The 26895-nt window shown below is 39.4% G+C and overlaps 1 protein-coding gene across 2 annotated transcripts; it reads left to right on the forward strand.

The window, feature by feature from the left end:
* The first annotated feature begins 1980 nt into the window (after positions 1-1980).
* IFT57 (intraflagellar transport 57) lies at positions 1981-26666 on the forward strand. 2 transcript variants are annotated; one of them, XM_054073796.1, is made up of 12 exons: positions 2010-2147; positions 4767-4929; positions 6022-6140; positions 6993-7080; positions 10281-10349; positions 10882-11004; positions 15191-15262; positions 15859-15990; positions 16938-17000; positions 19519-19585; positions 20775-20938; positions 26607-26666. In XM_054073796.1, the coding sequence occupies exons 2-12, from the start codon at positions 4810-4812 to the stop codon at positions 26649-26651; spliced, it is 1062 nt and encodes a 353-aa protein (XP_053929771.1). In that variant the 5' UTR covers positions 2010-2147; positions 4767-4809; the 3' UTR covers positions 26652-26666. The 2 variants fall into 2 exon arrangements, with proteins under 2 accessions (XP_053929764.1, XP_053929771.1); XM_054073789.1 differs by lacking the exon at positions 26607-26666 and having other exon boundaries at positions 1981-2128; positions 20775-21566.
* The last annotated feature ends 229 nt before the right edge of the window (positions 26667-26895 follow it).

Here is a 26895-nt window from a genome sequence, read left to right on the forward strand (position 1 = left end):
ACAGCTGCTGCCTCCTCCGAGCCTGTGGTGGCATAATGCATTAGCAGCTTACTGTGAAATCAAGTAAACGTTTAACCAGGGAACCAACACAAACCCCCTGCGCTTGTACACACAACTCTGAGGCTGAGGTGCAGAAGAGCAGCAAAGCTGTAAGCCCACAGCAGCCTGGCTTGTATAAAAAAATGGTGTGGCCAGCAGGAACAGGGAAGTGATCATACCCCTATATTCAGTGCTGGTGAGGCTGCACCTTGAATATCGTGTTCAGGTTTAGGCCCCCTCAGTACAAGAAGGACATTGAGTTGCTGGAGCAACTCCAGAGAAGGGGAACAAAGCTGGTGAAGGGTCTGGAGCACAAGTCTTATGAGAAGGTGGCTGAGGGAACTGGGATTGTTTAGTCTGGAGATGAGGAGGCTGAGGGGAGACATTATTGCTCTCAACAACTACCTGAAAGGAGGTTGTAGCAAGGTGGGTGTTGGACTCTTCTCGCAATTGACCTGTGGTGACACGAGAGAATATGGTCTCAAGTAGCCCCAGTGAAGGTTCAGATTAGTCCTCAGGAAAAATTTCTTCACTGGAAGGCTTATCAAGCACTGGCAGAGGCTGCCCAGGGAGCTGGTGGAGTTACCATCCCTGGTAGTGAAAACATGGGTAGATGGAAGTGCTTGAGGATACGGCTTAGTAGTGGACAGGTACAGTTGGACTCGATCGCAAAGGTCTTTTCCAACCAGGCTCTCTGGGAAGGGAAAGAGGTTCACCTGTAGAAACCTAATTCTCTTTGCTGTTAAAAACAATATCATGAAAGGTATGTGTGAATACTCATCCTTCCTCCAATATCTCTGCTAGCTGAAACCTCTCTGTGCTGTTCTGAGAAGGTCTATGTTGGTACTGCCAGAGCAGCTGTGCAAAGCAGCACCATACAGCTCTGTTCTCCAAAGGGAGACCATGGGCATAGGCTGACTAGAAAACACAGAGATCAAGGTTGCAACATGAATAACTAAGGGAAAATAACTCCAGCAAACTAACCATATGACCTCTGAAGGCCATGTTCCCCAGCGTCAAATCCCTTACCTACAGCTGAAAGCAGAGTTCAGACCTCTCGAACAGATCATGCAAATAATTTTTGCTTTTTGTTAGATGGCCAAACTGAGAAAAGAGAAGTGGAAATAATTTCCACTGGCAAGAATGGATGCTGAGGGGAGAAGCCTTATTGCTCTTTACAACTACTTGAAAGGAGGTTGTAGCAGGGTGCGTGCTGGTCTCTTCACTCAAGTAACAAGTGATAGGATGAGAGGGAGTGTTCTCAAGTTGTGCCAGGGAAGGCTTAGACTGGGTATTGGGGAAAAGTTCTTTATTTAAAGAGTAGTGAATCCTTGGAAGAAGCTGCCCAGGGAACTGGTGGAGTCACCATCTGTGGAGGCGTCCAGAGAACGTGCAGATGTGGCGCTTTGGGACATGCTTTGGTAGGCACAGTGGGGCTGTGTTGATGGTTGGACTGGATGATCTTAAGAGGTTTTTTCCAGCCTTAGTGATCCTATGATTAAGTACACCACACGCGTGTGGCAGGGTGGCTGCAGCCGAGCCCCACACCGTGAGGCTCTGTCCGCTGTCCGCTGTCCGCTGTCCGCTGTGTGAGAGAAGGCCCTGCCAGCGCGCAGCCCCTGCAGCCGAACAACACCGCCCTCCATCCACCCAGCCTCCTTCCCGCGTGCTCGGCCGCGCGATGCCATCTCCATGGTTACTAAGCGGAAGTGACTCCGCCCCAAGCGTTGCAGCCCCCGCCGCTGCATCCGGGCCGTAGGGGCGGGGCGGTGATTGGCTGCGTCCCGGCGTGCCTCACGATTGGCCCGTGGGGGCGGAGGGGTGGTGCCTCAAGGCTGAGGCAGGCGGGGATTGGCAGGGCTGGTTGCCGTGGTTACCGGGGGTGGTGGGCTTCCAACATGGCGGAGGAGGTGATGACGTGGCGGGGGGGGGCGGCGGGGGAGCGGGCCGAGGAGGGGGCGGCAGAGCAGCGTGGACCGGGAGCAGCCTATCACATGTTCGTGCTGATGGAGGACTTGCTAGACAAGCTGAAGCAGCTGAGCTACGAAGAGGAGGCGCTGCGGCGCCACAACATGCGGCCGCTCTCCAGGTGCCCCTCACCTGTTCCGGTGCGGGGCGGGGAGCGGCTGTGGCGGGGGCGCGCGAGGCCTTCGGAAGGGACGGGACCGCGCGGGAAAACGCTACCGGCGGGCGGCGTGGGTGGAGCAGGGAGGGCGGGCTGGCAGGCCGGCGTTCGGGTGGCAAAGGTGCCTGAGAGAAAACGGCCAGCTTCCCAGTTTCCCAACTTCCCAGTTTCCCATGGGAGTTTTCGAAAGGGGAAGTCCGGCCAGCGGCTGAGATCCTAGAGTCATAGAATGGTTTGGGTTGGAAGGGGCCTTAAATATCATCCACGTCCAACCCCATGACGTGGGCAGGAGTACCTCTCAGTAGATCAGGTTGCTCAAAGCCTTATCCAGCCTGGCCTTGAACGCTTCCAGGGATGGGGTATCCACAACTTCTGTGGACAACCTGTGCCAGTGGCTCACCACGCTCCCACTAAAATAATTCTTCCTAATATCTAATCTAAATCTGCTCTCTCAAACCGTAACCCCGTGTGCTATCACTACACTCGCTGATAAAAAGACCCTCCCAACCTTTCCTATAGGGCCCCTTCAGGTACTGGAAGATAGCTATACAGTCTTCCTGGAGCCTTTTCTTCTCCAGGTTGAACAAGCCCAACTCTCATCCCGTCCTCATGTGGGAGGTGTTCCAGCCCCGATCATCTTTGATGCGATAAGTCACTTCACCTTGCCTGCCTCCATTGGCTCTTGAATATTTGCATGCCAGTGTATCTGTGCAAAAAAAGAATTCTGCTGTAAATTAATTTCCTGTATCCAGGTTAACTATTCGTGGGGAGGTGCGTATGTGTAAGGAGGCTTGTGTCCATTGTTTTTAAGCCTTTTTTCATATTTAATACGTATTTGTTTCACATGTAACAAATTATTTGGATTTTTTATATTATGGTGGGAGAGAGGAAACTTGGGAAACAAGACTGTGCTCCTGACATCCACATGTCCAATTAACTTTCAGATCTATCCATCAGTTTCAACGAGGTTGCATAGTAGCTTATCACGCAGTTAAGCTTTCTATAAGCAACAGTTTGATTGGGGGTGGGGTACACATAGTCCATGTTATTCTGTTGTTGGGAGGGAGGCTCAGGTATGGGCTCAGTGGCTGAAAGCTGTTGTTAGCCAGGTGCCAGACCATCAGTATATTTCGAGCAAGGAAGCAAACGTTTGTCCACCTTAGCAAGCAGCTGTGTCTGTAAGGGAAAGAGTTCAGTTCCAAGTGTCCAGTGTGTACACGATTTATATTTTGAGGGGAACTATCTGTGGTCTCATTTTTTGGACTGAATTCTTGTTAGGACCACATCTTCCAATGTACTGTGATCCAAGATAGATTCAATTTGTGTACCTTGCTTTCTAAAGTCACCCAAAGCACAGCAGGTGAGGATGGGTAGAAGGATGACTTCAAAAACATGCTCCTGATCTGAACTTAAGCTCTGATTTAAGTACACCAGATTCTTGCCACTTTTGAAAAACATGGGAAAGGGAAGAGGTTTGGTGAACTTTGGGGCAAAAGGAAGTGGATTTATTGCTGTTGTCACGAAGAGTGTTTCAGGATCTTAAGAAGGGAACAGGAGATGAGGTTGCTGTGGTATAATGGCATGGGTGAAGACAGTATGCAGAAAGAGGACACGTGCCCTTAGGCACTGAGACTTAGGTAAATTTGTTCTGTCGTTCTCAAGGAAGTGCTCAAGTTCAAGTTTTCATGTGGTCATGAGATGCAAAATTAATTTATTTATTTATTTTTAAAGAGGCATATCACATACCTTTTTCTTTATGCTGTTTGTCTAAACTCCCTTTAATGGAGAGCAGTATGTGCTTCTGTGACGTTTTTCAGTGTGTTCTAAAGCACATAAAAAAATCCACCCTGGCTTCCAGTGTCATAGGTAAAGGTATAAATCTTTACCAATGGGTCATTTTAATGGTGTTTTGGAAATAGGCTCTTTGTAGTGTGGTGTTGATGGTAGTTATCAGTCACTTACGCTAATCCATTCAGAAGCTATTTTTCAAATTTACATTTTGTCTTGCACTGTAAATCACTTGCCCTGTGAAAAATGCCTGAGTTTTAGCAAAATCTTAGCTCATTCATGGCTTACAACTTACTGGCAGTTGGGGATCTTTTACTTTTGATTCCTTTGAGCCTTTAAATATTTTATGATATTGCAAGAGACATTTGAATAAATCCATTGCATAGACTCCTAATGATTCCGTGGTGTTATGTGGTGGGTTGGATTCTGTATCCCTAAAATTAAACGGGAACAGAATTGAGCTAGTCACTATTAGAGACTACTCAGGTAAATAAGAGGAGTAACTTGGGTTTATGTGGAAATCTTGATTTGATGGCGTTTCACTGAAGCTGTATAATCATTGAGTGCCCAGTTTCTGTTTGATTCTGTGGAAGCCTAATGTTGTTCAGTAGCTTCCTCAAAGCAGGAGGCAGATGAACTATAGGTAAAAAACTTAGTCTTCTCTGGTTATGTGTGGAACTATACATCCTGAATTCAGTTCAAATGGATTGCTCATTGAGAAAGTCAGTTAAATAAACTGCTTTCTAGGCTGTACTGGTCTAGAATGCTGTAAGAGGAGCTCAAAATATTTACCTTTTTTTCCCTTTTTAAACAGGCACTACTTTGCATTGCCCACTAATCCTGGTGAGCAGTTCTTTATGTTTTGCACGCTTGCTGCTTGGCTGATCACTAAAGCAGGACATCGCTTCGAACAGCCACAAGAATATGATGATCCCAATGCAATAATATCAAATGTACTTTCAGAGTTGCGATCATTTGTAAGTGTTGAACGTGCTGTTTTCCCAAGTGTATTTCAAGAATATGCATTATCTTCAGAAATAACAGTAATGCCGCACTTTCTCTGCTGCCTGATTATGTTCCCAAGGACTGGACAGACTTTTCCTATCTACAAGTTTGTACTATCTTAATTAGCCAATTGGAAGTTTATAATGTATGTACTTACTTGCTAAATTTTTTGCACTACAAAAATAGTCTTAAAATATTATATATGATTCCAATTAGTTTTGCTCCGCAAGCTGTAAGATAGATTAAATCAGGCTTACTTTTTATAGTGCAGCGTATGTTGCTCATATATAGTACTATAATTTACAAAGATTTTATCTTGAAAGTTTACTTTGCTTGTGATCCTGCACCTGCCGAAGTCAATGGGGTGACTCATTATGAAGGCGGTGCTTTAGTATTGTGTTCATATTTTCCTCATGTGTTTTTTCATTAAGGACTGAAAGTTTGCATAAATTGCCAGGAACGTTTGGAATTTTTTTCACTATTATGACACCCCTTCCCCCCCCAGAAGGTCAGGAGGGTGTATTAACTTACAGGAAGTATGACCTTATGGAAGACTATACTGTGGTATAGCTGTGAATGATGTTAAGAACTTTGTTCTCTGAGGGAGTTACTTGGTAGAAACCTAAGATATTTATTCTGTAGAACAGCAGTAAATAAAAATAAAAAATTTTATAAATAAAACCTGGAACAAATGCGGCGATGTTGAAAAGCTGCTGGTTAAGTCTCAGTACCTGAGTTCCTCTGTAACTGTTCTTTCCTCGCCAAGTTGTCACTTGTGTGCTTGACCATGTAGCTCCCTTGCGGCTTCTGACTCCTCTGCTCCCTGTGAGTATCCTCTTACCAGGTGCTTTAAGATTTCTACACTACATCTGTTCCTTGGGTTGTTCTGTTTTCTCTTCTGTTGCTTAACTGGAGCTACATAGGGGAGGAATATGAATTAATATTGGTAAAATCTTCCTTCACAACAGACACTTTGGTTTTAGCATAGTAAATTTCGTTACCTCTCAGAAAAGAAACTTGATTGATGGGTAGCCATTAGTAAACAGTGTATTTCTGTCTTTTAGGGAAGACCTGTGGATTTTCCTCCCTCAAAATTAAAGGCAGGTTACGGAGAGCAAGCATGCTATGTTCTTGATTGTTTAGCTGAAGAGGCCTTGAAAAACACTGTCTCTAGCTGGAAAAGGTATAGTAGTACACTTCTAAGCATCCTCTGTTTTGCGTTGTTTTCCAGCAAACAAACGTAAGTTCTAGTTGTAAATACAAAACATAGTAATTAACAAAAATAGTCTTCCTTATGTTTCAATAAGATGCAAAATTCAGCTAGGCTTGAAGCAGTTGGACAGATTAATTTCTAATGCAATTTCACAGAATTTAGTGTATTTCCAGTAAGCATGAGCTTTCGCTGTTAATAGACTTAACTAATTAATAACAATTTGACTGATGACTTTTCTGGGTCACTTTTCCTATGCATAACTGCTTGTTAACCTGACAGTTCAGTTGAAACATAGTAGCATTCTTTTAGTTTCTATCCATCAATCTTTACGTCTTTGGTTGGAGGCATGCACAGTGTGTGATCATATTAAAAGTAGACTACAATAACTGAAGGAAATCTTTGGAGAAATTAGATGACAGGTGATTTCAAGTATGTGAAAATTTGTTTAAAAGTCCTTTTTATTTCATTCCTTCCCTCTGATGGGTTTTGAAATGAGTATAGTCAAAATAAGCCTGTGTTGACTTGCACTTAAAATTTAAGAAGTTAAAACAAAAGAGAAAGTGGCCAAAATTTAGTCCCCAGATGTCTTTGGAGTATGAATGTGTTGTACTGCTTGCCATAATAAATGACATTCATTTTTAAGACAGTCCAAGATAAACAAAGACTTCTAAGACTGAACTTTAATTTTATTTGAGTGTGTCTAGGTGTATTCCACATCATTCATACTTCTCATGAGATGTTTTATTTGCTTAAGAGCTATTCACAGAGACATTACTAGTTTACTGTGTTTAAAAGCTCTGCTGTTCTTTGAACTAATTTCAGGCCAGTGTATCCAACAGAAGAGCGAGAAGAAGAAATAATCGAAGATGATGCAGAATTAATGCTTAATAAAATGGAAGAAAATGTTGTGGTAGGTTTACCTAACTGGTTTCGATAGTATCAGTATTGGTCAGCTATGAGAAAGTTTTTCTCACTCTTCTTTTTGTTTGGCTCTAAGAAGTCTTTTCTATTAGCTATTCCATCACCTCTTTTTCCTGTACCTCCTTTCCTGCATTGTCAGCTTCTCTAAAGAGTTTGTTTCCTTTCAGATAAGGTTGTTAACCTTCAGGACAGAGCTTGTGATCTTATGTGCTTGTGATATTATTTGTAGTTAATATAAATTGAAGAGGAATCTAAAGATAAGTTTAGATTGCACAGATTCATAATTTTTTACTCTCTGCTGATACAAGTAGTTGACATTAGACAAAACTTCAGTCTCTGTTTACAGAATTGGCTAATATTTGATTAAAAATTGCCCAGCACTTAAATAGAGTGTTCACTATTGTAGCCCAGATTTCCCTGCAAACAGGAAACAGTAACTTTGACACTTTGTTATCTTAAGAGCTGGGAAGGGGGTAGATGGAAAAGAACAACTGTGTTTGTTTAAAACCACCAGCAAAGACCTAAATAAAGATTGTAGCATTGTCTCTGTAGAGAAAGGTCATGGTAGCTCATCACTATATATTCCATGAAGGAAATGGTAACATCCAGTTGTCTGTTCTCACTGCAGAATAAGTCTTTCTGCTTTTAAATACCTTTTACCAGCAAGATGGCACTATTTGATTATGAACTGTTTTATTAATTCCAGCTTTCTAATTGTAATTATAGTGAAGTTGTCATGTCTATGAAACAGCCTAGGAAATACACTTTTAAGTTTAAATATGCTTTTAGGACTTACTGATGCATGGATGTAGAACTCGCTGATTGACTTTCTCAGAAGATTATTTATATGAGAGTTGGAGTCTCACTGTTATGTACTAGTATAATCACAAGACATTGTCATTTTCCCAGCCCTCTGTCAATCTCTTCAAAGTGAGTCTTTTATCTGCTGACTTAAGATTTTTCTGGAGACGGAAGTTTGCTGAAAACAATCAAAAAGAAAATTACGGAAAGAAGCTAGTTTCACATTCAATTTCTCCAAAAGCTGATGATTCTGTGCAAAATTAATGTTGATCAAGAACAAAATATTGAAGGCTGTGAGCCTGAAAGTGTTCACTTGCTGGGTCAGTAAATTGCTTGAGGACAAAACAGTTTTCTAGAGTGTTAAGGTCCAGTACTGGGTAGAAAATGCCACAACTGTCCCACTTTTGTGTTCAGATTTTTCAAGTGCTTAGGAAAAATTAAAGGTCGTAAAAGTTGGAAATAGAGTGCCAGTAATATTGTCATATGGTTCTCATCATAGTCCAAATTTGTAAGCCAAAGTAGCCCACAAGAATGTTAACAGTTGAAGAGCTGCTCTTCCTCCTTTTCTCACAGTTTTCCCAAGTATTGCATTATTTTTCTGGTTTTTACTAGACAAGAAAATTTCCAAACTTTTATTCTCCAATTTCATACACTATGGGAATATTGTGATGTGAATGTCTGGCTGTGTTTTTATCAGCTTTGAAGTTTCCACAGAAAAAGTCTTGAATAATTCTGAGAACAACACGAGGCATTCTGTATTGCATGTTTGACTAGCCTCAGAAATGTAAGCTGATGGCTAAAAGCTTTAAACATGAGAACGGTCAGCTGCCCACTCTTTTCTGCGTGTCATTAAGGCCTAAGCTGTTAAACTGGGAAGTGAAGAGGAAACAGTTAACTAAAGCACAATTGCGACCCTTCAAAGAACCTCTGGATTTGCTCTCTATTAGTATCTGAGGCCATGATTTTCACAATTAGCATGTTTTACTGGCTCTTTTGAGTTTGTGTGTCAATAAAACCGTTGAGCTAGCTTTATACCAAGTGGATAACCAACTTTTTAGACCACTAATGGTTTTAGAGGGATTAATTATATGCTGATATATTTTTTTTCCCCCAGTCTATTGTTGCTGCCAATATATTGATATGTTGTGGATGTATTAGCTGTATCCATAATTGAACTCAGTAGTATTTCCAGTAGTTAAAGGCTAATGATGAGGTTCATTGATTGTTCTGGTTTTGATTCCTCTGAATAAAATTGATAACACTGACAGAGACAAAGCCTAGTTCTGTAAATCTCGGGGGATTAGGTGAACAGTAGCCAGCAAGGCTGGCAGTGCAAGGAAATCTGCACGGTTTGGTTCCTCAGTTCTGATAACTAGTCTTGTTGTTGTCATTGTAATGTTGTAATATGTTCTTCTAAGTTCTGTACAAATATGTATTGTCAGTTTATCTAAAGTTAGTCCCAGTCTAGTCATCATTCATTTCTTGCAGGTGTTCAGGGGACTAGGGACCAAACATGCCAGAGGAAAATAAAGTGATCTCTGTTAGTTAATAACTAAGTAAAGTACAAGAATAAGCTCCCATGTTTTCACTGAGTCTTGAAGAGTTCTACCCCAAGACCTCTGTGATTGCAGCATTCATGATTTGTCTAGAAACGAGGTTAATGATGAAATTTGGCTTTGTTGGAAAAGGCAATGGCTAACGGATGGAGTTTGTAAGAGTGAAGTGTAAGGGTGATAAAATGGCAGGTGAAATTAGGTATAGATAAATGGAGAGTAGTACATGAGCATCTTTGAGTTATGCAGTGATGGCTCTGAGCTGATGATCACTCAGAACCTTCAGCCCTGTGCGCCATGTCATGGGTAAGAAAACATATTGATTGCCTCAATTTGAATTGTATCATTCTGCACACTTTTAAAAAAATGTGACTTCATGCTGCAGCTCCAAATCGATTGTGCAAACAACATCTTGAAAACTGTGTTCAGGTCTGGTTGTGCTTTTTTTTTTTTGTTTGATTTTATTTTTAATGCAAAGCTTTAGAAAACACGTAAAAAATTACAGTTACCATACAGCTATTGATAATGGCCCATTTGATGTGAGATGGCTTAGGTACTGGGTTTTTTTTTTTTTTCTGTTGTTTGTTCTAGTTTTGTGGTTTAGTTTTAGTACTGTGGCACCCTGAGGGAAATGTGGACTAGCTTTCATCTTTCAGCTTGTCCCAGATATTGTGTCTCCTCATAAGATTTAAGTGAATATAAGCACCGTTACCATAAACTTTCTGTGTCAGAAATGTGGGATTTAATACTCCTTGTCCTGTGCTCTTACAAAATAAAATTATGGAGAAATATTGTGCAATACTTACTGAAGTCTTACTTTGCAACTTTCCTTAAGGGAGAAGAGTCAGATAATGAAGAAAATTTTATTGACCTGAATGTTCTAAAGGCACAAACGTACAGATCAGTAAGTTGTTACCTATCAGTCCTCTCTTGAGTGATTTTTATGTCTGTAGCAGCAATTTATTTCTGTTGGATTTAAGTGTGAAAGTCCTTATGCAGTCTAAGCTTGAAAAAAGATTCCAACTGAAATGGATCAGATTATTTTAATGGCAAAATGTACATTCAGTTTCTAAACTGTTATCACTGCAAGGTTGCTGAAAATATTTGCAAGAAATCTCTGCAGAGGCTTTTAGAGAAACATGATATTAGTTTTTTGTAACGTATTTTAATCCCCCCTACTATTTCTGGGATGTATTATAATGTCTTATTCTTTTAAATTCTAAATATGATGTGAAGATCTGTTTATTCTAATTTCTAGTCTTTATTGATTCAAAGAAAGCCATTAAAGAAAACTTACATCTGTAGTCTAGATAATTCTAAATATACATTTTTTTTCTGAGTATGAACACTGTAAGCCATTGTAATGTGATCTCTTAACAGTTTTCATTGTGCATAATGATGATATTTTTTACATAAACTTTGTGATTTTTACACAGGACTTGAATGAGTCTGCAAGGCAAGAAGAGATTTTACAGTCTACAACAGATGCAGCAGAATGGAATCTGGAAGTGGAACGTGTCCTTCCACAGTTGAAAGTTACCATCAAGACTGACAATAAGGTATGCAAGAATGGCTTTGCATGCGTATACACGGTGATTAAAGTGTGATTTCCAGTCAGTGTTGTTCACTTCTATTTAAACTTAATTTATATATTTTGTATGTATACATATCATATATCATTTATGTTATTTATGTAATTAGTTATGTATTACATTTATATATAAAAATATATAATATTTTTTCTGCTACTTATAGGGCACTTTATATCCATATATTTATTTGTATATATTTTTTCAGTGGAAACTTCTTAAATTGTTAAACATTTTCAATGTATTCATATTTCTGCAAAATTAAACTCTCAATTTAGCAGCTATTAAAACATATTCCTGGAAGACAGCTGAGGAACTTCTTATTTTCAGCTTCAATTTGTCAACCACATAAAAGGCTGATTGCATAGAATTCACCTTACTGAACTTTAAATGGCAATAAAGTAGGTCTATACCTCTGATCTAGTTATCATGGTGTCTCCTTATGTTTAACAAAAAGCAGTGAGTACTTGTTCCACTGATTTTACTTACCTATCTTGATATCTTGATTACCTCAAGATGAAATTCAGCATTTCTTAGAAAGTAGTATTTCTCACCATAATCTATTCCAGGGAGTCTAGAATGAACAGTTTAGAAGTAGACATCTATCTTTCACAAGTCAAAGTTCAAATCTAGGACCTATTCCTGGCATTGCTGCTAACGTTCTTTCTAGGAGTTTGTATAGTGCACAGAGATCACTGCAGTATTGATATTGCTCATTTGTTGTGGCCCAGCTAACTGGGGTGTTTGAGCAATCTGTAGTAGTGATAGAGGATTCGATGAAAGATAATTATCTTGCCAAAAATAGGCTAAGCTCTCAACTATCTGTTAAATTGCTTGCCTGTCTTATGCTATACTGCGTTCTTCTATGTTAAGAATTGCCTGATTTGAGCCACTTTTCCCTCATCTCCAGCCAGCCCACCTGTTACAGAGATTATCATGCTTTATTTTGTTTTAATTTCTTAGTGTAAGAATCAAGACATATATGGAATATTAAAGTCACTGTAAGAACTGATGTTTACTAGCTTCCAGTTTAATGCCCCATCTTTAAGGAATATGTCAAAAGGAACATGAAAAGTTGATTCTTCTTTTTCTAGCTTCTGTGCCATCATGCTTTCAGAAATAACTGGAGAGAAGTGTTGACATTTTTTCTTTCTACAAGAAAACCATCACATTCTGTTTCCTATGTGATGCATGTGTACATAGTACTAGGAGAGAGTTAATGGTTTAATCAATGGCATTAGACACTAGAACTTTTCTGTAAAGTCCTGGGCAGGGGTAGGAGATGTGTGTGAGGGGTGTTTGTTGTTTTTATTTATACTTCAAAGTTTGACAAATTATGAACAATTGTCACCAGAACAACAAAAGGTTTTGAGTCTGCTGTGAAGTTAAAAACCAACATACAACATAAGCATGTTTTCTCTACCAGCCTTTGTTTCATTCTGGAAGAGAAGAGTGGGAAGCAGCACAATTGTAGACAGCTGGTGAACCTCACGGGCTGAACAGCTGTTGGAGACGCTCAGCTGTGCGCTTCTGAGATAGTGAGACCAATTCTTGGATGCATATGTCCTATGCAGGGGGTAGCCTCACAACAAATAAGTGGAACTGCCTGTGATTGAAGGATGGCACATTTTTAAGTGTGCAGCACATTTTTAAGTGTGCAGCTGTTTTAAGCCAGGATTTGGTTTGTACCTGTTATGAGGCATTATAAGTGGCTTTATCCTCCAGGAGGTCCAGGACTGGGAATTCCTCTTGCTCAGGTGCTGCAGCCCAGCCCTGTGTGCCTGGGGATTTGCATGTTCCCATCCCAGACTGATGGATGCTGCTGCTGCTTTCTTGTTTGCAGGTTTAGAAGTGCGTATCACACAGAAGACCCTGACATGGCCAGCTACACAATCTTCCATAAACAAGGCCCTGTCTTCAGTAGCAATTGTGGCTCATAAAATATAAGTATAGACAGCTCTTCCTCCTATTCGGCTAATTAATGTTGAAGTTCAGTACTGAAAGCACACATTGCCTAATCTGTAGATTCACTATCTGCGTGATCCTTCAGTCTGTTTGATCCCGCTGCCTGGATCCTGGGCCCTCCTAACTGTTTCACTGCTCTTTTACTTCCTGGCTAGTCCAGTTCGCCGCTTGCTAGCAAAGAGATGCACACTCTTATGTGCTTGCCTTAAGGGCACTCTACATTTGTGGGTCCCCCTAAATACCAGCATATACCCTCTGCCTGCCTTATATTCAGTCCTGAATCCAGAGCCTACTATCTGATGGCTAGTTCAGTTTTTTTTTCTTTTCCCAGCTATTGGATTTTACACATGCATAGCAGGTTTAGAAAAGGTGCAAACATTTCCCTGGCACTGAGTGCCTCACTTGCTTTACTCACCACTATCCTTTCCAGTAGCTGGAATTTAGGATACACACCAGTCCTGCCTTAGTGGCTGAGGCACTCACCTGCTCCTGTGGCTGGCTCTGAGACCTCCACTCTCTCTGACTGCAGACACCACAAGACTGGGATGCCTGCAGCCCCGGTCTGATTCCAATTGCTGGCGCCACATCCACTTTCACCAGCAACTGGCACTTAGTCTTTGCAGCACTCATACACGTGTGGGATAGAGCATGAAATTTACAGAAAGAGAATTAAAAAATAATTTAATAAGAAGATAGGACAGACTACATTGATCAGGTACAGGGCTCAGTCAGACAAGCGGACTGACTGGCAACAGTTTACACATGACCAGCCCCTCTTATACCCCTCTCCATTCCCCATTTTATTGCTTCCCAGTCACCTTCCCCTGAAGACTGCTTCATCAGTTGGTGTAGTTGCACCAACCCTTGTCTGGAATATCCAGAACTCCCTGGTGTGCATTCTTACCAATTGCAAAGGGCCAGGTTCACGTCTTCGAAGTGGTGCTTGCAGCTTCTTGATAGCCCATCACTGTGACTGACAGCTTTGTTTCTTGTCCTTGTCTCCTGTAATACTTGTGTGACAGGTCTGTGTCCCTGCAGGGTTTGCTTTTTCTCTCCCCCTTTTTCTTGTCATCTTGTTTTGACAAGGTCTTTGATCAGGTAATTGAACTGGAACAAACATTCTCACACTCCACGTGCTCTTAGCTGTTAAGGTAGCTGGCCAGGTTTGTTTCTTGTTACTGCCTGCTTTATTATTTGGTGAGGTTTGTGCCTCTCTATGTTTTGCTTAGAATCCTTTTTGAACAATGTCTTATATCAGATAATCTTACTGAAGCAAACACTGTCACCTTTCATGCAACCTTCCAGTACAGTCAGTACCTGTTTTACAAGAAAGTCTCCTAGGGTTTTATTTGAAGTGATAAAGATTTATTCACATAACTTTTTTTTTAACAGCTAGACCAGTACAGTGCCAAAGGCTTAAAAAATCTGAGCATGCTGAAAAGTATTCTTAAGAAACACAATACTGAAATAGCGGTAATTCTTTAGTGCTGCTATGCTGCTTTGTTTTGAACTCTTTGTCTGCAGCTGTGCTTTGGGTCTGGGAGATGTAAAAAGTTTGCATGGATAGGAAACTTCTGTGATAAAGTTTGGGAACTGGAATTGAGTGAAAACAGCACCTTTTCTCATCCCCCATCCCTGAGTCTATGTATGTTTCCTATATGACCTAGAAGCTGCAAACAATTCCCCCTTCTAATTTTGTCCCGCTATCAAAAACGAGTTTAGATGTTTTGGCCCCTTTAATTTCCTTCCATTCTTCTGATAATAGTAAGGGCTAAGTGGACAGGGAATATCTGACAGTCTGGAACTGGTAGGTGTTGGACATTTGAAGTACTCAGTTTGTCTAAGCATAAGCTGAGTTAGTGCAGCTATAATGAATATTTTCAGTATTTGTGCCCAGAATGGTTTTTAGGAGAAATAGTTCCATGAAGACAAAAAACAATCTAAAAAACATATCTGTTGTAGTATCAGTGAGGATGTCACTATTTATTTGTGGATCTGAGTGTCACATTGTGACATTTAGGTTTATAAACTGTGTCACAGTAGGCAGGTATCTCTGGATATGAACATAGTGGCAGAATGTACACAGTGATAGTATAAAAGAGACCTGCCTTGCATACCAGCCTTTGTTTAGTACGCAGAGAAAGATAAAAGTTATACTCACCTATGTTTTACTTTATTGCATCTTTTTTAGGACTGGAGGATCCATTTAGATCAAATGCATCAGCATAAGGATGGAATTGAATCTTTCTTGAAAGAAACTAGGGTATGTCTTGTTTGTTGTGCAGAATATTGCACTGATTTGTCAGCATTTTTATTTTCTCTTTCATTTGATATTTGTTAAAAAGTAAATTGTTTTTTTCCTTCCATTTTATTTGTGATAGTGCTGTAAAACTAAAAAGGGAAACGTGATAATAATGATGAGGGATAGTGGGACTGGCAGAAGATCTTGTGGGAAAGAGTTGTCTGTATGAGGATTAACAGGGATATTAGGGTTCATTAACATATGCATTGCCATAAGTACATCCTGACTACAGAGGGCAAAATAGACTAATACAGTAATGCAATCTGAAAATAAGTGCTGATAGAACCCCCAAAATACTGTCAAATACTGTTGTTAGAGTAACTTACTGACATTGACATTTGGAATTAATTGAGAGGGGAAAGTGGTGGAACCAGTTGGTTTGGAGCTGGGCAGACCAGAATACATTAGGAATAATTTTGTTTAGTCAGGCACAGCATTTCTTTACTGCTTTTCCCTTTCACTTATAGGCTTCCATATCCTTTCTTAATTACAGCACCATTTTAATATTCTTTCTGTACTATCTGTATACTGTAAACCCACAAAATATGATTTTCTAGGGTTACCTTGACAAACTCCATAATGAAATCAGCAGAACAATGGAAAAGATCAATAGCAGAGAAAAGTACATCAACAATCAGTTGGAGCACTTGGTTCAAGAGTACTGTTCAGCACAGGCCTTGCTGAGCGAGGTAATGCACTGATCTTTTGTTGTTGCCTTCTCTAGTATTGACTTGCTGTTTAGCGAGGGTGAAGGCAAAGAAGCCTCAGAAGAGTTATCTGTGAATTCTGCTGTTGGGTATGAAGCCAGAGAAATGTTGATTAGCTGTCAGATTATATAGTTTATAAGCTAAGCTGGCAATTTTTATTCAACTGTTCTACAGAGAAAATTAAATGGTTTTTGACTCTATAACAATGTAAATCTGTTGCCAGTCTTGAGCTGCCAGTAAACTGCTAGCTCTGCTTTCCCTGTGATGCTCAGACATCTGTAATGAGTGGAAAAAACATAGTCTCAGTCCAGCACTCATCTCTTATATTGATTACTCGTGCTAATATGCACAAAGCACTCTGATTACTTTTTTTACTTCATTTTATGTCAATAGAGTGCTCTATAAGAAGTTTTTTGATCCCCTAGTTAAGAGGCCTGTATAAGCTGCCATTTGGCTGTCCCTCCTGTTTGTGAGCATGACATTAAAATAAGACTAACAGGATTTGACCTCTGTTTTCTGACCTGTGCTTTCAGTTTACCTTACTGTTGACCTTTCAGAAACTTCAAGATAGTCATTTCCTGTTGACGAACAAATATTCTGGATTTCAGGATTCAGTTATGTTGGCATTTTGGCCCATTTTCAATGTTTATTTCCTCATGTAAATGATTGGAAAGCATATTTCTTATTGTGTATTAGGGCTATTACTTGCAATTTTAAGAACTGCTTTACATTTGTGCATGATAGTCATTACAGGATCTGATATTTTAAGACTGTCCTCGTATATGTGTAGTCCTTGTAAACCTCACTGGGATTTTGTGGGACAGTTTCTGGAATTGGGATGTGTGAGAGCAAGTTTTGATGTTTTCTCTGAGCTGCCTGAATACCTCTCTTCAGTATTGTCACTACAGAAAAAACACCTTTCTTTTCAGGCTAAAGAGAAGTACCAGGAAGGAAGTGGAGGAGTAACTCAAAGGATCAAAATGCTTTCTGAGGTGAAACACATCTTCACATAATTTCTTTTGCTTATTTGAAAACAATCTTTAGAGAGTTGGCATTTAGTGTTTGCAGTTTTATGAGCCCAGTTCCTCCTGATTTGCTCTCATGTTAAAGATTAATCTGTTAAGTGGAGGTGATCTAGTCCAACCCCTAATTCTAAACCAAAGCTGCCATTGATAATTAACTTGTGAATCTGCGCAAACTGTTGCGAGCTCTTAATTTCCCCAGTTTGTAAATGAGGATAAATGTTCTGCATTTTGTATTTTACATTAAATATTTTATGACCTATGTCCTAGAAGTATTGATGATTAATCAACTCATGTCCATAAATTCGTTGGAAGAAGAAAAGCTGAACTCTTATTTTTAGTTAAAATTAACACTTGGAAATTTTAATTTGCCAAGCACTTAAAAGCAATATTTTACAAATAGTAACTTTTCTATACCAATCAAATTATATTAATACCTAAAACTAGTTTCCTCGTGCCTTTTTTTTTTTAAAATCAGTGCTCTGACAAACTGAACGTAAAAGTCCTGGCTCCTAACTAGCTGAACATATTGTCCAAAGTGTGAATCTGTTGCCCAGTGTGCAATAAGCCAATACATCACATCACCAAGGGAGACATTGTTTTATTCAGGTTTGTGCAAATCCTGGGTGCTTGGAGGTTTCCCTCAAATCAAAGCACACCTTAAGGGGTTTGTTGCCTTCATTTATATGCAAAATTACACAAAGCCATACATTATTCATCATGCATGTGATTAAATATTTATGTATAATTACAATGAATGCAAAGTCATTCCTTGCACTTTCCGTGCATGCTCAGAAGAGATCTGATGGTGTGCCTAGTGGTCATTACCCCAAAAATTACCTGCCAAGTTCACTTACTGATCAATTCCTTCCATTCTCTTCCCAATTTCTTCCCAGTTATTGGCTCAGTATCTCTAAACTGCTGGCCTGGAACTTTTTAATTTACTTAAGTTCCCAGTTCCTAATTCAAATGCCATCCTAACAAATGGCATTATTGTTTCCAAAAGCCTAGTCCCTCCTATTTATAGAACACAGAACCGTACAGCTGAATAATCTGTATCCAAAAGTACAAGTTCCCTTACCACAAACATTTGCAAAGCTAATAATTAACTGGGACCCGTGTAGGGTAAACCTCCTACCTGTCTGAGAACCCTAGAAAGTCTTGAAATAATCTTAAATATTGCCATCAAATATGTTGAGTGTTTCATGACATTTCATTTAGAATTACTGCCTGATTCCCAAATATTTCAACCCTTTGTGCAATTCAGATTTTTTTTTTTTAATGGCTTGAAAAGATCCCTTTGTTTATCAGATGATAAAGTGTCTGGAATAGTCACATAAAATAGATCACACCAGAAGAATGTGCTAGAAATTGTAAAACAGATTTGAGTTTTTGAAGAGAAGAGATGAGGCGAGACAAGACCTACAACGAACATCTAGTCCAACTGCAGTAGATAGTCAACACAACAGTTTAACAAGAGTTTGTTAGCGGAGGTTTGCAAGTGTATGGATTCTACAGAATTAGAGCTTCTTTATATTTCACTCTCAAGGCAGTAAGTTTGAAAAAAAAGAGTACTTCACAATTACTTCAGATTTATAACACGTCTGTGCTTTGGAAGTTATTGGCTGATTAGTAATGATGAATATGTTACTAGTTGGCAGCCTTCAAACTATGTAGATGCAGTGGAGCATATCTGAGCTAAACTAAACATGCTGGTTGTTGATATTGATCTGGTTTTGAACTTGCAATCAAATCTCAGCTGATTTTGCTATACCAGTACCACTGTAGGTATGCAGCAGTATTTCTTTTCTGGTTACTGAAAAGGCTTATTGAAGCCTTAGTGAAGGACCTTTTTTATATTTATAGACAAAAATACTAAATTATTACCTTGGCTGTACCTTACAATCATGTATTTTCTTTTTCTTTATTGTCTACAAAGATGAACTGTTTGATAGTCACGGCTGAAATGCATTTAGTCTTCATATGTGCATTTTACATACCTGTGCCTGTGCCTGTGCCATTGCCAGCAGGCTTCAGTGCGGCACCATCTTTTGTTTCAGTGCTGTTTGTTGGGTTTCCACCATCACCTGCTGAAGTGCTGACACTTACAGAAGGGCAGCTGGCATGGTCATTTGGTGAATCTTGGTCTCCAGGAATATTGGTTCACATCTTCCATCCAGCATCAAACTGCAACACTTACACTCTTGGTTTTATTGTTTTGGGATGCGCAGATTCTTAGTAACACCATGCTGTTTGCCCAGCTTTTTACTCTTTCCTGTAAGTTGCACAACATCAATTTATTTAAAGTTAAATTAAAATTTTCTTAATGTTTGAAGGAAAAAAAAAGCTCCTCCATATACAACAACAAAGACAGATTATTTCATTTCTTTTGACTGATGCAGTTATTCATTAATAATGCAGCAGAAAATTTTCTTTTTTTAACTTGGCATTCATCTGGTTTAATTAAGAAGAAAATATCTATTTTAAGATTACAGAAGTATTAGAGAGAGTAAAGCAGGAAACAGAAGAGAAAGGAAGCAGTATGACTGATGGTGGTAAGTATGTTTTTGCTTCAAACCAAACATCTATTTTCTCAGTGACAGGTACACAATTTATCCTTTATTAAAGAAAAGACCACAATGAGTGACTAGTCTAAAATATCAATACTGAAATTTTAAAAGTTATCTAAGAAAGTCAGAAATCTAAACCTCGCTGAAAAGGTTACGTAAGTCTGCAGAAGGTAGAGATTCCCGGGTTTCCCCCTTTGGTAAATGATTTGTAAAAATCTGAAAAGAAATGGTTTTTGTCTCTGTTTGAATAGTTATAAACTCCCTGGAAGAAATTCATACATTACAGGTTCAAGCCTTTTCACTCTGAAATAGTGGAGGTAGCTGATTCCCTAAGGCTGGCTGGAGTGGGTGGGAAGGTTCATTTTGGTGTTTTGATGTCTGGACTTTTTCAATGTTTAATTCAAATAGGTATGGAGTTTTACTTTGTCTCAGACTCAGGATTTGGTAGTTTGAAACTTTGCCTTCTAAATGCATTCTGTTGCAAATGTATAAGGGGTGTAAATGCAGAATTTGATTGATGGATCAATGGTAGGGCTAAATATGCAATCTGTATGCATATGTAACTCTCACCATTACAATTAGTTTACTTCAGTAGTTGTGCTATTGTATTAATAAATTTTGTGCACCTTTGCTTCACTGTGAAGCACTTCCATTTCCATTCATGTGCCTTGCAGCATCTTTTCCATATTATGGATCAGGATAAACTCTGTAGAGCCCAGAATTCTAAGGAGCGATACAATGCAGCAGCAGCATCCCTAGAGAGATAGTAGTGGGAAGTGAGGGATTTGAAACAAAGTATGGAGTACAAAACGTTTTCATAGCTTTTCACAGGTAAGATGACATCCTACTGAAGAAGTCTTCAGTTCTCTGCCAAACTCCAAGTCAGATATTGGGATGAGGCATTCAGCTGAGCAAACACATCATTGACAAACCATTCTTAATGTTGATGCATATCTTTATGCAGATCTTAGATGTCAAGAAGACAGCAAAATTGTTGATGCCTATTCTTTAAGTATCTTGCATATTAAAAAAGATGTATCAGTACAATCAAGTCTTTAGAGTAGAACGCCCTTTTGTTCATTGAACTCTTCAATTTTAATGAGTGAATTATAGAAAATAATGCTTTTGTGTTAAATAGCTGACAGAGTTACATTGTTTATCTTTTTTTGAACAGCTCCTCTAGTGAAGATTAAACAGGCCTTAACGAAACTGAAGCAAGAAACCATTCAGATGGACATACAAATTGGTGTGATGGAACACACGTTACTGCAGTCAAAGCTGACAGAGAAATCCAATATGACTAGAGACATGCATGCAGCAATGATTCCAGAAGCCACAGTAGGTGTCTATTAAAATTGTTTGGAGCTGACTTGGTCTGCCGAAATATAGTTTTCTACCATTTGCTTTTTTGTTACTTTAAAGGTTTCCTTTTTGTTGGGCAGTGGGGGCATTAATTTCTCTTTTTTATTTTCAAGAAGATGCTTGTCATGCACTTTTAAGAAGTAAAACACACACTTTGGACTCAGCATGGAGTCATGTTTAGTTTTGTGCTGTAAAGATTTACTTCAGATCCCTTCCAAATATGCTAATAAATTCTTATTAATGAAAATGTCTCTACTTCATTGGAGAATGTTATGTAGTGTGAAAGTCTATAGACCGATACTGACAGCCTGTAATCTTGATGCTCTGCAGTGCTGAAAGAAAACTGCTTGCAAAGGACTTGAATTTAAAATGTCTATTATTGCCATTCACATATGTTTTGTATAAAGTATTTAATTGCTGATACTGAAATGATACAGCATTATCCGTTCTAAAAGACTGGGTCAAAATTGATTTCAGCTGCAAGTGGAAGTAAAATGTTGCTTCCACTTTTAAGCAAAAAACTAACGCTGCAATAGTTGCAATAATATTGGTGTGCTCCTAGGGCAACCCTACAGAAATCTGTAAGGGGACAACTACTGTATTCCTCACTATCACTGTTTTTTTTTTTTTTAGTGATTCCTAGACAGAGTGGCATGAATGCTTTTTGCAATTCTTTTTATTTTTATATTGCCTGTATCAGAAGCAAGGATAACAAATCTATGCAAGACCAGAGAATATGAAAAGTATTGTTTGGAAATTACTATTGGCTTTCTAATTTTTTTTTTTATGTGCCATCACTGTTTCAGAGTCGCTTTATATCAGCATTGAGTCAAATGCTGCTTTCATTTATAGTAGGTCATAGAGCCCTGTGGACAGCATTTGCATTATTCTTGTTTTCTTTTCTTGTGTAAGAACACCTAATTTTGATCTCTGCTAAGGAAAATTGTTGCCAAATCTAGTCGTGTCATGTGGAATGAGAAGAAAAATTTAGGAGGAAGGAGCTGTGTATATAATGGCAACAGGTAGCTCTCTTTGTCTTAGTAAATGTAGAGGTAGGGAGTGACTCTAAATGTTATAGGTAATGAAGGAGCATGGAATAAAGACAGTGATATTAAAATCCTCCCCTAACTTCTGTAGGTAATTCCATACATCTTACAATTACTGTCTCTTACTGAAAGGTGAGCAGTATTCTGCAGATACAGTGGATCAGTTCTGTGTCTGCAAGTCAAGACACTTGACACAGCCAATACCATGGTCCAGTTAACTTTGTGGTACTTCAACATTTCATTTGCCAAAGAGGGAAAGCCGTAAACCTATCAGATTCTAGTAAGTGAAAAGCTATATGTAGATGCCAACCATTATAATTTACCTGTGCGAGCAACTGCTGAAAATCCCTATGAATCACACTGGAAATCAGTTTCCAACTTCTTTTGCTGCCTACCTATATCCTCCCACATTCGGCTTGAATTAGAAGAGGTATTATTCATGTTCCCTTTGTCAGGCAGTGTTGCTACTGCATATTTACATTAACAGTGGGTTTACTTCAACTTAAGATAAAAGCAGTCCCCTTTTCTACATTGCCTGCAAATCAGCTCACTGACGTTTTCGGATTGCAAATGTTATGTTGTTTAAATACTGTTTATGTAAATACTTCCCCCCAAAGCCTCCTCCTTCATACTAATACAACAAACAAATTTAATCAAAAACCTTCCCTTATGAATCAAGACTCTTACTCTATTAGAAGTGAGTCTGTTGAGACCAACAAAATGAAGGTATCCTTAAGGAGTATGCATGTGAAGCTGTGCTGTGCTATAAAACCTTCTCTCCTCTTCTGAAGAATACCTGGGACAGAAGGACTATTTGTAAGAGTTATCTTTTATGTACAGCTCTCCTCTTCCAAGGGCCTTTACTGTTTTCACACTTTGGAAATACGCTAGCATGGAGGCAGTGTCACTGTTGGCATGTCATCTGGAAGCCAAATAAAAGCTAGCTGTAGACAGATCCAGAGGTGACACACAGGAACAAACAAGGAGCTTCATTTGCTGAATCTGGTCAGAGAAGCCATGTTTTTTTTCCCTGCCATGGGGACTGCAGTGGTTTAGTCTGATACTTGGTCCCAGGGAAAGCTGAGACTTGGCTCTTGGAAATGTGTGGCTGAGGAAGGCTCATCAGTAGCCAGCTTACTCTCCTGCCTTCCTCCTCAAAGGTCCAGAAAATGTATTACTTCTAAGAGTTTCTGCAGCTCTGAAATCCCTCTGAACCTTTTAATATGACTCAATGGCTTATTTCTCTGGGCTATCTTATTTCTAGTCTAGAATGTAATGGATGCAAGTGCCCTGATAAGAACAAGAAGTAGCTTTAATGCTTGCTACTGTATTGGAGATGCTGTTTACAGGTCATTTAGGATGTCTGAGAGTGATGTTACATTTACTAAACTAAGATGGTAACGTGTACTATTACAATGCCCATTCTCTTGTAATGTCAGCAGACGGCATGATTTGCTGAATATTATGTGCCATGCTGGTAAAAAGTACAAAGAGTTGATTTTTGCCTCGTAATCTGATCCTCATATGGAGAACCTGCTGTGGAGTTAAAAACTTCAAATTGCAAGAGTTTAGTAGTGGCTTTCAATCATATGCCAAGAATCCATTATTTTGGTAATGATCATTTGAACTTGCACCATTGAGTGCTGTGCAGGAGGTTGAACTAGAAGTTCACATGAACTCAAGAAACTGCTAAACTGTTACAAAAGACTCCCAAATCTGGTCAAAATATTCTTATTTTTTTCTGCAGATAGAATTAAAGGCCTTCCCCTCTTCTCCCACCTGAAAGAGAGGAAAAGGAAAACAAGTGCCACCTACTATTAAACATTGCCACATTTTCTGGAATATAGTTCTGCTGTGTGCTGTGACATACAAAAAAATCACTGTATTGCTAATTGTAAGTTACAGTAGGAGTAATTAAGAAATCTCTGCATGACCTATAAAAAAGACTAGACATAAATGAAGAGCCTGTTTGTGAACATTTCCAGCTTCTGAGTTCTTTGAATTTTGTGTCCAAATTTTGCAGTCTGGGCTTCTCTCCAAGTTTGACAAATGTTAATGGAAAAAAAAGAAGAAATTAGTGTGATGCTGTTTCTTTTCACACTGGCTCTCAGCCCACTCCCTTAATGTCAATGCTGCAGTGTGCCTCCACAAGGCAGCTGCACGTGCATGCGCACATGCGGTGCACATCCTCCTGCCTGTCATTTGGCTGAAACTAGCAGCAGACTTCGGCAGCATAACAACATGCCTGTGAATACTGTGCCCCAGTTCCTGCAGCCTCACAGCTTTCCACTTACATGATGATGTATTAATGTTTTAGGAAATGCCTAGGTGCTTTCTGACAATAGCTTGAAATAAAGCTTGAGACTTGCCTGGCCTAGGACATCCAGTGCCTGTGAGCTTAAGTAAACAGATGACATGAGAATCAGCTTTTCTGCATGAATGTTCATAGGTGGGGAGTTTCCACAGGAGGCTCTGAGATTGCAAAAGTTATTTTTGTCTGTCATTTCCTCCTCCTCAATGTATTTCTCCGTTCAGCAAACACCATTACAAGAGCTTTCTCGGGTATTAACCAATACTTTGCTATTGCTCCAGGGCTTGGTATTGCTGGAAATGTCTTTCAGCCTCCTAGTAACAGCCCTACCATTTTGCAAAAAAAGTATTCCCAGGCAACACCGGTATGAGTAGGGTTGAGAGCTTTTTATTGAGAGTAAATAACATTTTGAATAATGCTACTCTTTCACTTACTGGCTAGTTTCATTCTTTCTTTTTCATTCTGTGTCTTAAGTAATTAAGAGTGGTTAAATCTCGGTATTTCATCCCAGAAGCGGCTGAGACATGCTAGTAACTCACATGTCTTAGCTATCTGTTGTAAAAAACAACAAAGATGAATATGCTAAGGTCAGAAGTGCAGAGTAATTATTTCTAATAATATTCCTCTTGATGACTCACTAATTGCAATTGTACATTCAAAATATTTTTCTGTTTCTGTGGCTTTCAGAGGATGGCAGTATTACAAATGACATCTTAGTGTTATTTGATAGTAACATGAGGAATTAAACTGGGGATGGCAGGCATCCCCTGGAACAAGTTCCCCATCCCTCCTCTAATTTTAGGTTGAAGTTTCTTGATGTATCTTGGGAGAGGGGCTCTTCTAAGGTTTTCAAGAGTTCTCTCCGGCCTTTCTCAGCATCGCTGGTCCATAAGCATGTTACCTCCTTTCGAAGAATGCATTTGGTAAAGAATACAAGCCAGTAGTCAGACCAAGGGAAACAGGCAGTTTGTGAAATTTTGCCGGAAACTAGTGCCAAAAAAATGGTGCAAGAGGTTTCAAGAGGTTTGACAGCATCTGTTGATCGCTGTTTCCTTTGTTCTAGGAAGTGCTCAAGTTCCCAGTATGACAGCAGGAGGGATTTCTGCTGAGTTTGACAAATGCTATCAAACAACAGTAAAAACAATGAAGACCCTGTGATCTTAAGTGTGTCATTAACTACTTTTGTACTAATCTGTCCAGCAGCCATTTAATTACAGCTTTCTGTAGGGTGCCCATATTAAGAGCTCAATAAAACATACTTGAAGTTTCTCACAGTCTCCAGTTGTATCATACGGGCAATAAAGAATAAAAGATATTATTCTGAGAAGACTCTGTTCCTGGGACAGGAAGGCCAGCTCTAAGTGTGACAGCTTTCGAAAGGTTTTTTTGCTGCAAATACTCCAGTACTCTGATACTTCTTTTTGAATAAGAATGTAGTTGACACTGGGAGGAAGGGGTTGTGAGATCTCTGTTGAAAAACAGAATTGCAGGTAACTCTTGGAGAAGATAAACAATTGAAAGCCAGATTTTCTCTCAGTGGTGAGCAGGATTGATATACACATGGAGAGAATGAAAAAGCTTCCTTTAAAACGATCTCCTGTATTAACTTTGCTTAAATATAGAAGATGATCCTTCACTTAGGTTCTCTTCATTGTTTCTAGTTAATCCTCATCCCTCTCAGGTGCACATGTCACTCCTCTGTGATGATGTTTCCCTCCAAATACCAGGACGTTTGACAACATGACCTCAATACCACTGCTGTGGTCAGTCTATCTGAGCTTTTGCTAACCTGGGTGGAAACTATCTCATGTGTCTCTGTAGAGTGGTACATGTAAGCAGCTGCTGCCAGGAGGCTTGCTTGACTTTGATTCTGTGGTTATCAAGAGATCAGAAAAAGGAAGCTGGCCCCACCTGTCCTGTCATGTAGACCTTAGCTTCTCTACAGAGTATTTAAAAAAACCCTGTAGGAGACTGTAGAAGGCCAGGCAGACTGAATTTATTACAGCTATGCAAATACCATGGTGCTTGTCACCCTTTTGCTAAAAGCAGCCAATCAAAATTCAGTGTCTTCTTGATTGTTCTAACTGGGGGGAGGAGAAAGCAATGATGAAGCCAGGTGTTAAATTCTGTGTCCAGAATGAATCAAACAAAAAGAGATAAATAAACACATGAGCTGCTCACAATTTCAAGTCTCTTCATAGGCTTGATCTCTGGGCTTGTTCTTGGGGACAGGCTAAATGCTTTTCTGAGTCTGAATTATCTTTCCTACCTGACCTGTTTTTTTCAGATCTTCACCACCTCTCTCTTCATAATCTGTACCCTTTATGCCTAAAGCCTCAGAACTCTGGATGAATCTGCTTATCTTTTTGTCTGGAGGAGAGACATCTTTATGTTGCAGCTTTTAAAACCCCTTATATTTCAACCACCTGCTTCTGCTAAGAAAATTCCTTCCTACCTGCATCTTGAAGAACTGTATTGATACTGAGAGTTTCAAAGCAGCTTAACTCGACCTTTATCAGCATATGGTTTGGCTAGGAGGAGGGAACTTCTGTGAGAAAAAAGATGTTCTCTCCGGG

Source organism: Cuculus canorus, chromosome 1 (genome assembly GCF_017976375.1).
Source record: "Cuculus canorus isolate bCucCan1 chromosome 1, bCucCan1.pri, whole genome shotgun sequence".
NCBI classification, from domain to species: Eukaryota; Metazoa; Chordata; class Aves; order Cuculiformes; family Cuculidae; genus Cuculus; species Cuculus canorus.